Source organism: Brachyhypopomus gauderio, unplaced genomic scaffold (genome assembly GCF_052324685.1).
Source record: "Brachyhypopomus gauderio isolate BG-103 unplaced genomic scaffold, BGAUD_0.2 sc37, whole genome shotgun sequence".
Taxonomy (NCBI): domain Eukaryota; kingdom Metazoa; phylum Chordata; class Actinopteri; order Gymnotiformes; family Hypopomidae; genus Brachyhypopomus; species Brachyhypopomus gauderio.
In genome coordinates, this window is record NW_027506867.1 from 1,982,593 (window position 1) to 1,992,755 (window position 10,163).

Sequence of the window (10,163 nt, forward strand, 5' to 3'; positions counted from 1 at the left end):
GGAAGAGGTGAAGGCAATACTTTTACAGAAATTTGTTGAAGCTCCAAGACAGCCACAAAAAGGGCAGGAGCAACCTGAACACCAAGAAGGGGCAAAAAAAAGAAAAACAGGCTTAAAAAGCCTGCTGTCTACTATCAAGTTTGAAAAGATGTTTGAATCTGGAGAGGCAAGTGGGGCTAAAGGGGGGACAAGTCATTCCACATCCCCTGCTGACCAACTTAAAAGTGATTTTTTTTATACAAACAAATGCAGGAGATATGTGCTTCAGAAGACCCACTCACTTGGTGGAAGAATCATGCCACTGCGCTACCATGTCTTGCACATTTTGCCAGACAGTATCTGTGCATTCCAGCTTCAAGCTGTGCTTCAGAACGAGTTTTCAGCACATCAGGCATTATCTGCAGTCCTAGACGCATTAGACTGACTGAAGAGCACATTGACACTCTTGTGTTCCTGGCAAAAAACCTCGAGATGACCAAAGAACTGTCCAGAAAATAAGTCAGCGAAAACAAAAAGAGGACAATAAGGTTTTTTTTTTTTCTTTCTTCATAACATGGCCATAAAGCTCAGCTGTAACAGGTTTATTTTAGTTTTGGTCAGATATATTTAATAGCTGCAACATATAATTTATTTATTTTTATTTATTAAGTTAAAACAACAGAAACACTGAATATCACATCGTTAATGTTTTCTGTATATTAATAAAAAAATAAAAGCAATGTTATCTGTTATTCCATTACTTTTCCTGATGTTCTAGTTTTTTGCCGTGGTATCGTTTCAGTATCGATATCGAGATATTTAGGCAGGTATTGTATCGAAATCATAATTTTGGTATCGTGACAACACTACTCTGCATATGCAGACATTAATATTTCCTGCTCAATGGGGGTGAAATATAATGCCTTGTCACGTGACACAGGTGTTTCTATACAAGCTCCGTCCCAGCGTTTTGAAACACTTCTCTTCAGGAAGAGTGACACACGTTCCCAAGCCTCTGTGTCATTTGTCCATCACTAGTCACACCACCTTTGACTGACTGAGTACCATGGTCTCAGTTTTAGAGGTGCTGATTCTCATCCTGGCCGTCTCACACTTGACTCTTCGTGTCAATGTCTAATCTAAAAAATCAAGTTGTTTGCAAGTTGGCTAACATTCTAGTATTTGTAGATCATATAACATACTTTCATTTCACCATCTGTGTGCTGTTTGTAGACTTCAGCTCTGCTTTCAACACGATCATCCCGGACCTCTTACTGGACAAACTATGGCAGCTGAGCATCCCCCCATCTGTATGCTACTGGATTCATAACTTCCTGTCCAACAGGAAACAGTATGTCAAGATGGGTGACCACACGTCTGACCCTCTCTACCTCAGCACAGGCGCTCATGAAGGCTGTGTGCTTTCCCCCCTGCTCTACTCTCTCTACACCAACAACACTGTTTCCAACAGTGACTTTTTTAAAGTGATTAAGTTTGCAGACGACGCTACCCTGATTGGCCTAGTCTCAAACAACAATGAGTCCATGTTTCGAGAGGAAGTGTCACGGCTCGTGTCATGGTGTGGCGACAATAACTTGGAGCTAAACACACAAAAAACAGTGGATATGATCTTTCACTTTAGGAAAATACCCACCCCCCCCCCCCCCTACCTCCAATGGAAATTCATGGCTGCACTGTTAAATAATATGAATAAATAAAGTATATATTTTAAGACTTTGGAAAGTGAAACACTTTCACTTTCGTTCAACGGACGAATTCCGTTTTTTCTTTACACATAATCAGTTTGAACTTTGTGATTAATTTAGTTTTGAAAACTATTGATCTTTATTTAGTTATACTAAATATTAAATGACATACGAATCTTTGTGACACCCGCTGGCAGAAAAGAGAATCACAGTCTTGAAGTGTAGGCGATGACGGCGCTTGACACTTCTAGTGTTAAAAGACATCATCTTGAAGAGCAGGTACTTCTAACAACAAGATAATCAACAACCATAACCATGTCTGTAGCATATAGTTTTCATACATGTACAACAATACTAATCAGATTTTTTGTTGTCTTCTTTGAAATATACAGATTAAAATGTTCACATCACAGGATGACTTTGCCATCTGAGTTCACATCACTACGCTCACATATCGATGAAATAAAACATGTTTTGCCAAACAGTTTTCTCAGCTATGAACCAACTCATCTATGAAGGGATTACAGTGTACTACTGCCCCTTGTACACTACACCTTATCTATGTTTCTTGTTAGTTTACTACTGCCCCTTGTACACTTCACCATCTCTATGTTTCTTGTTAGTTTACTACTGCCCCTTGTACACTACACCATCTCTATGTTTCTTGTTAGGTTACTACTGCCCCTTGTACACTTCACCATCTCTATGTTTCTTGTTAGGTTACTACTGCCCCTTGTACACTACACCATCTCTATGTCATCTTTTTTTGCAATGTCTCTTATGGTTTTTCAAATCTGTCGTTTGGGAATCGTCTACAGAACCTTCTCCATGGAGATGGCTCTTCCTGCCTGGTAACACATAGATGGGTAAGCAAAGAACTAAGCATTTATGAAGAAATTGGAGAGAAATATAAAAGTGATATATTTAAGTAAGTAAGTAAGTAAAATACATTTATATAGCACTTTTCACAGGCACAAGCCACAAAGTGCTTTACAACGGAAAATAAAATAAAATAAATCAAAGACACAAAAACACACACTATAAAACAGAAATAAAATACAGTGTACAAGGTCAACGGCTGCAACCTCCACCACTAACTAAACGCCTGCGTAAAAAGGAAAGTCTTTAGCTGTTTTTTAAAAGTATCTACAGTGTCAGCTGATCTTAAATGTGGAGGAAGTGTGTTCCACAGTTTTGGAGCAACCACCTTAAATGCTCGGTCTCCACGAGTCTTTAGACATGAGCGTGGCACAGACAGTAAACTCAGGTTGTTTGACCTGAGTAATCGTGATGAAGTGTAGGGGTGGAGCAGGTCAGCGACATACACAGGAGCTGTGTTGTGTAGTGCTCTGTATGTTAAAGTTAAAATCTTGAACTGGATCCTGAATTCTACAGGAAGCCAGTGTAAGGATTTTAAAATGGGTGTTATGTGAGACTGTCTGCTTGACTTGGTCAGTAACCTCGCTGCAGCGTTTTGAATTATCTGTAAACGTCCACGAGCTGATACACTGAGAGATGAAAACAAGGCATTACAGTAGTCTATGCGAGATGAAATAAACGCATGGATCAGCATCTCTAGATCTGCTGTTGAAACCATAGATCTCAGTTTACTGATATTTCTCAAGTGGAAGAAACAGGATCTTGACAGCTGTTTAACATGAGAATCAAATGCTAAAGACTGATCGAAGATAACTCCCAGATTTCGGAGGCTAGTGTGGACAGCAGAGGAAAGAAGTCCAAGATTTTGCTTAATCGTTTGACTAAGCCTATCAGGAGCAATGATCAATACCTCAGTCTTGTTATCATTTAGCTGTAGGAAGTTATTTGAGGTCCATTCTCTGATTGATTGAAGACAATCTAATAGCCTAGACAAACTATGAACCTCACTTGGTTTAAAAGAGAAATAAAGCTGAATATCATCAGCAAATAAATTATAGGAAATATTAAAACTATTTAAAATCTGCCCCAAAGGTAACATATACAAAGAAAACAACAAAGGCCCTAAAACTGAACCCTGTGGAACCCCACAGGTTAATGGGGTTGCCTCAGACGTGTAATCTCCCAGCAGCAGTAGCTACTTTGTATAAATGTAACCTTTTAATCATATTTGCTAAATATGTCCTGGTAGTTCTATATGAGACAAATCACTAATAAAAACATGACTCTTCTGGTTCTGACTAGTCCTCCTAAGGCCATATAAACAAATCCACACCTGAATCAAAACTAATCAGAGCCATGAGGCATGTCTAATGAGTGTCAGTCACTGTTTGTGCACCCGCTTGCTTTAACTGAGTCCAGCACAATCAGTGAGCTGCTTCAAGAACTTTACTGTAGCAATGGCGGAAAAACACTCACCATAAATGACAAAGCTACCGGTCTGTCCTTTATTAACAACACCTTATAACAAATGGAGAAAAGCAATTTTTAAATGAATTTTTTATATTTTTATTTGATTTAGGAAAAGAATTGACCAAAGTAATGGTCATACTAACAGACTAACATGGTAACTGGTAGTAGTTCAAAGTCTTTGTAATCTAAAGTATCTAAACATGCTCCTGTTCAAATGCTATTAAATGTGATATTACATAGTATAATCCACTTAAGCTTTAGGAGAAATAATAAATTCAGATGGTAGATATAGCCACATTTAGATTATGTTTACATTATAATATTAAAAGACAAAACTGTATTTCATAATTATGAGATAATCAAACTTACTGTGCATTGTATTGCATGGCTATTTTGATATCACTAAGATGAATTTGACAAATTACCATTAAATCAAGGAGGGAGGTTCTACAATGTGTTACAGAGGATAATGATCAAAGTGATAACGATGATGATGATGATTACTGCAGTTATTATTGCACACCTGTAGGAATTAACGCTTTGCATCACCTGTAGAAAGACACTCAGATTAGATTATGTAACTCAGTTAAAAGTTTGTCACAGATATTTTTTTCTACCACAAGCTTTTGAACTTTAAAATAGGCTACGGTTTATATGTGACTCATGAAATCTGCAACCCAGAGACATATATTTATTTTTCAACATAGTCTCTCACATTAGTCATGTGTTTGAACTGCTGTTTGAGTTTGTAATGTTGAGTCACTGAATATGAAATTATTTGGCAACCAGATTATGCTTCTACACTAGATTATATTTTACCAACCTCAGTACAAGTGTGAGGACAGGGACAGTACCTCAGGAACATTGTATGGCCATGCCTATTTTAATGAATAAAGACTTCAAAGAGGGAGGTTCAATTACTTATGATTTAACACTGACCTTCTTTATTATGATAAAGAAGTTCAGAGTGACTATTAATATGATCACTCTCTACCAGGAGGTGTTATTCTGTTGTACCTCCTTCTTTTGTCCGTGACGTTGAGTCACTGAACTACGTGAATCAGATAACGCTTCAACTCTAGGTTGCATTTTACGAACCTCAATACAGGTGGAAGGACAGCACACATCTACCCTTTGTTCTTTGGGAAACAGATCTCTCAGATGCTGCTTTACAGCCCTCAGTGCCTCATCATTGCGCAAACATCTCAGCAGTCCTTGGTCTTCATGATGGAGGCAGTCCACAGCGAACACATCAGACCTGTTCCTAACATGGAGTCTGCTGTCTGGAGCAACGTAATACTCATCAAAGGTGTGATGGAGTGCAACTAAAACAATCGGTCGAGTGGCTGGGAGGGTGAGACAGAAAAAAAACATGTTCAACCTGAGTTACAGTTTTATCTGCTGATTATTGAGGTTATATCTGCTGTGTATTTACCAGGAATCTTCAGAAGAGCAGCTTCAATGTCAGTTCCAGCTCGAGACACAATAGAGACAAATGCCATAATGATATCACATTGCTCCTCTGAGTTAACTTCTGTGAGATTTGAAGATGGTTTGAGATGCTCCACAAAGGTCTCATGGGAATTCATGGTATTCCCAATTACCATGACAAAGATTCTGATCAGTGATGTAAATGGTGGAAGCACTAAACATGAGCAGAAAGGAACACTAAAATTAAGTAAAGATAGCTTAAACACACAAACCATCACACATATTTACAAGTTTTCAATTATTAAACTAATCTCATACATGCCTTTATTCATAATAATGTGTAATTTACAGTCAAGTCTTATGTCTCATTCAGAGAATACGGGCACCAAACATGAACAGAACTAAACAGGCACTAAACATGAACAGTTAAATGAAATGAGACAATATCAACACATATTTACAGGTTTCAAATGCATATATCCTACTTTGTAAAAGCATGAAATAAATTGGTAGTTTACAATTAATTTTAAATTTATGTTAATAAATACATAAACACCAAATGTGTTGTAACATTTGCTTCTGCTTATGTGTAATTATGATCTTATTCTCATACCTCGAGTCATTTTGACACCAAATCTAAAGGTTTAGTGTGCAGCCCAAATCCCAGTCCAAGAAAAACGCTTTCCTTCTGCAATGACGCATTCACTTTCACTTTCTCTCTGCAGCTGCGCATTTACTGGAAATAGAAGCTGAGTGCGACGGTCATGCTTCCAGCTTCGCAGCTTCTGTGTTTCCGTGGCTTCTTGTCTCATGTCTGTTTTTTTTTTCTTGATAGTATTCTGTCTATCAGAAAACTATTAGTTAGATAGTTGTTTTGAGTTACGCCACTTAGTTGTTCGTCCTTCATTATCGCTTTCACCTTCATCTCTTTTAGTTGTAAGCGTTGATTTCCCGGTGTATTTACATCATGTAACAGTGTATTTTGTTTTACTTTGCTGGTCAATAAATGTAGCCCAGTGTTTGGTCTAGCACGGTTTTTGTGCATTAACGTTAATTGTTGTGCAAGCCCAGTTCCAGCCTGTTCTCTTTGTTATGTCTTCTGGTTACAGAGTACTGCATACTGCAAACCCGAATATTTTCAATGAACCCAAAACATTTGGGGTAACATGCCTCAAAAAAACTGATTTCTTAACCATTGAATAAACATAAAAGTTAAGGTTGACTGTACCATCATTTTAAGGTACACTGCACTGTTTGATTCAGTACAATAAACTATTTTCTCATGTTATACTAATCTATACTTATTAGTTAGGTTGAAATTGACTTTTTAATCATTTAATATTATTTGTTTTTTTTTTTTAAATAACTAAACATGTTTACTACTAAACATGGGAAAGGGGTAGGTGAATATTTAGTCTTCAGCAGTATCGCACCTAGATATATTTGTATGTACTTCCACATTTACATATCATTTTCTTGGTAAAGTTGTGGTGTTACGACCCTCAGGTCGTCAGGATAAATTATATAGTTCACTAGGGTTGTCTTAAGGCGCGCTATGTGAGAGCGCCGTCCGATATGTGTGTGAGTTGTGTTTCCCCAGGCAACGCGTCCACTCGCGCTCCGCAACGACGATGTCTGCGTCCATTGGCTGTCTGTCGCCACACCACGTCCTTCCGACGATCCTCTTGGCTGTGCCTGCTGTCATCACCCCCATTTAAACCGGCCCGGGAATGAAGAGAGGGAGAGGCAGGAAGGAGAAACTTTAGGGTTGTTCGGTGTTGAGATTGTGTGTTGAGATTCTGATCAAGTAGTTACTGCATAGTTTGTTCGTGGTGTTTCTGAGTGTTTGTTGAGAAGTGTTTGTTGTATGTATTTTGGATTGTGTGTCGGTTATCACCTTATGTTTCTCCTTTGACTACGAATACGGATTCCCCCCTTTATATCAGCCTGGTTGCCTATTGTATATAGCTTTTGTATATAGCACACTTTGTACATAGCCTGTATAAACACCTCATTGGTTTTGCAGACCAGTGGTTGGGACGTAGGGAGTTGAGGCTATTTCTGTTCCATTTTTGTCCTCTGTTTACGGCTAGGGAGTTAGGGTAGGTTTTTGTATATTTTCTTTCTTCTTTCTGATAAATAGGAAGTTAGCCATTCTGTTTGTGTTTCGAAGCTGTTGTTTTTCTTTGGCCATATCAACTCCTGAAGTCTGTATTGTCCCGCCACAAATAAACATTTTTCTTTATTATAGGATCCTTTCCTGTTATGATCTGGTAGCCTAGGCCGGGTCGTAACATGTGGGTTCAACACTAAATGGGGAAAACCTACCAAACTAGAACATGCATACTTAAACAATTCCAAAATAACAGCACATATATTGCTGTAAGAGCTATGTATAAAAAAAACCCAGATTGACTGGTTTTTGAAGGTTTATTGTAATGCAGTCATGTAAAAACTGACAAACAAGAAAGCCATTCTACATTAGGGATATTATATAACAAAGGGTTTTTATGTTTTACTCATCACATACAAAAATACACTTACCACTATATGTTGGTACATTGTGTTATGGGATAGACTGGTTAAGATTGTAAATTACACACATGCTACTGAATAAAAGATTTCCCATTACTGTGGCAGCAGTCTCCTCCCACCTCCTCTACAATGACTGTAGAGGTGGTGGGTGCTACCACAGCAGTGACAAATACTCTAAACAGTAGCATGTGTGCACATCTCAATCTTGACCAGTATATTACACACCAATCTATCTGAAAACATGGTGGGAAAACCCAAGAAAACCTGCTGAACAAACTGGAATGTGTTTACCATGCATTTTGGGTAGTTCCGATGAAGTGCATGTCAAGCAAAAGAGTAGGCACACGGCATGAGGCAAGTTGTTGATATTGTCCATCACACTATTTGCTTACATCTCCGTTAAATTTGTCAATTTGTAACTTCAGCAGTCTCATTGTTTATTTGCACTACTAGCATCACTTTGACGAGTAGGTGGGAGCTTATTCACATTCTCGCTGATCACGCGATGAGCACGCGTTTTTACCTCAATGACACGATCTCTATACTCTTCTGCGAGTTCAATCTCCGCCTCCATGTCTTCCAGTGAAGTGTGTTCCTCCACTATGCTGTCCAGCTCGCGCGAACTGTCCTCCTTTGCAAACAATACTGCTAACATCTCCCACACACGATTGAGATCCCTCTGTTCATCTTCTTTTCGCAATTCAGTGTCAATCTGGTTCATCAGTCGCGTAGCGGAGCTCCGAATCGTCCGGCATTTCCTTCGCGACCTTTCTCCTTGCTCCGCCGCGAGTGGTCTCTCTCTTCACTCTCTTCGTCAGCCATCAAGTTCTACTTCCCGGGTTTCGGCACCAAAATGTTCTGATTAATCGTGTTGGTGACTAAAATAATGAAGCGAGACGTCTTACTGGTTCAAACCGTTTACTGAAAACTTAGCACGTTACAGCGTAGTTCACTCGAAAAGTCTGCGTCTTTTTCACAACGTAAAAATATATGAGCCCGCCAGACCCCAGAAATCCCGCGCGTCCTCTCACACGCGCAATGTCATCTGGGCAATGCAGTCCATTTCCTATACATTCCTGAATAAACTAACCTACAGTCTCGTTTTAATCTCTTTCCATATCTGACACTGACACATGAACTGTTACTCTTAATCACTCCACTTACTGTAGTGAATGTGGTATTTTGCTAAAAGTACAACTACATTTATGGCATCAGAGAAATCCGAACTTAAGTTTTCCGCATAAAGTAATATGGTATTAAAAGAAAGAATGTTAAGTTTGAGATTAATCGAGTTTCTAGTGTCCATGCAAAAACTTTGTGAATGTTGACATGAAAAAAACAAATGCTCCTGGAATTCATCTTCGGACTTACAAAAGGTACATGAATCCACATCAAGTGTAAGTCTTCTTTCAAGAAACATGGCTACAGGATATATCTTATTTATTATTTTGAAATGAGTCTCTTTTATTTTAGAAGATATGGGCCATTTGACAAGCCATTGTGGTTTTAGAATTTGTATTAGGACGTTTCTTGAAAGAATCTCTATTACATCTTTTGTCTCTTACCATGAGTGATAATCTTGTTATTACACTTGAAGTCAACTAAGTTCTTTTAACATGGGCATCGAAACAGTCAACTCTGAATATAAAATGATATTTTTGATTAATTGAATTAATGCTAAAGGAATTACTTTGCAGACTTTCTTAAAATCTTTATAATAACTATCATATCAGATTTTTCAACAAAAGATGAGAAATTTAAAACACTGACACTTTTTCATAGCAATCTTTTGTAAATATTGACTTCATTCCAACTGTGCCCTATTATTCCTTGACTGCAGTCTTCATCCATGTGAAATTTCAAACTCCCCGAAATATTCAAGGATGGCTGTCTTTTATGCCCGTTTTCAAAAACTTTCCAGGGCCTTGAACTTATTTTTTCAGATTCACAAACTTTCAAGGATTTCAAGGACCCGTGGGAACCCTGAGTTTAGCAGATTCTGACACGTGTATAGTGAACAGACCACGTTTTAGTAATACTGAACTTCAGAGGAGTATAAATATTTCTGCTCTGATCCAAAACGTTGATAGCTGCAAATTTTTTTGTATTACTGTTGGAACAGCTGGACGGCATGAACAATCTGAATAACAATTTCTAAAGTAC

At 38.2% G+C, this 10,163-nt stretch overlaps 1 protein-coding gene across 1 annotated transcript; it reads right to left on the reverse strand.

Annotated features, from left to right (window-relative positions):
• Window positions 1-4,201: 4,201 nt before the first annotated feature.
• LOC143485719 (uncharacterized) lies at window positions 4,202-6,165 on the reverse strand. Its single transcript, XM_076985258.1, has 4 exons — window positions 6,079-6,165; window positions 5,470-5,679; window positions 5,133-5,380; window positions 4,202-4,583 (listed from the first exon to the last, which is right to left on the reverse strand). The coding sequence occupies exons 1-4, from the start codon at window positions 6,086-6,088 to the stop codon at window positions 4,482-4,484; spliced, it is 570 nt and encodes a 189-aa protein (XP_076841373.1). The 5' UTR covers window positions 6,089-6,165; the 3' UTR covers window positions 4,202-4,481.
• Between the last annotated feature and the right edge of the window lie 3,998 nt (window positions 6,166-10,163).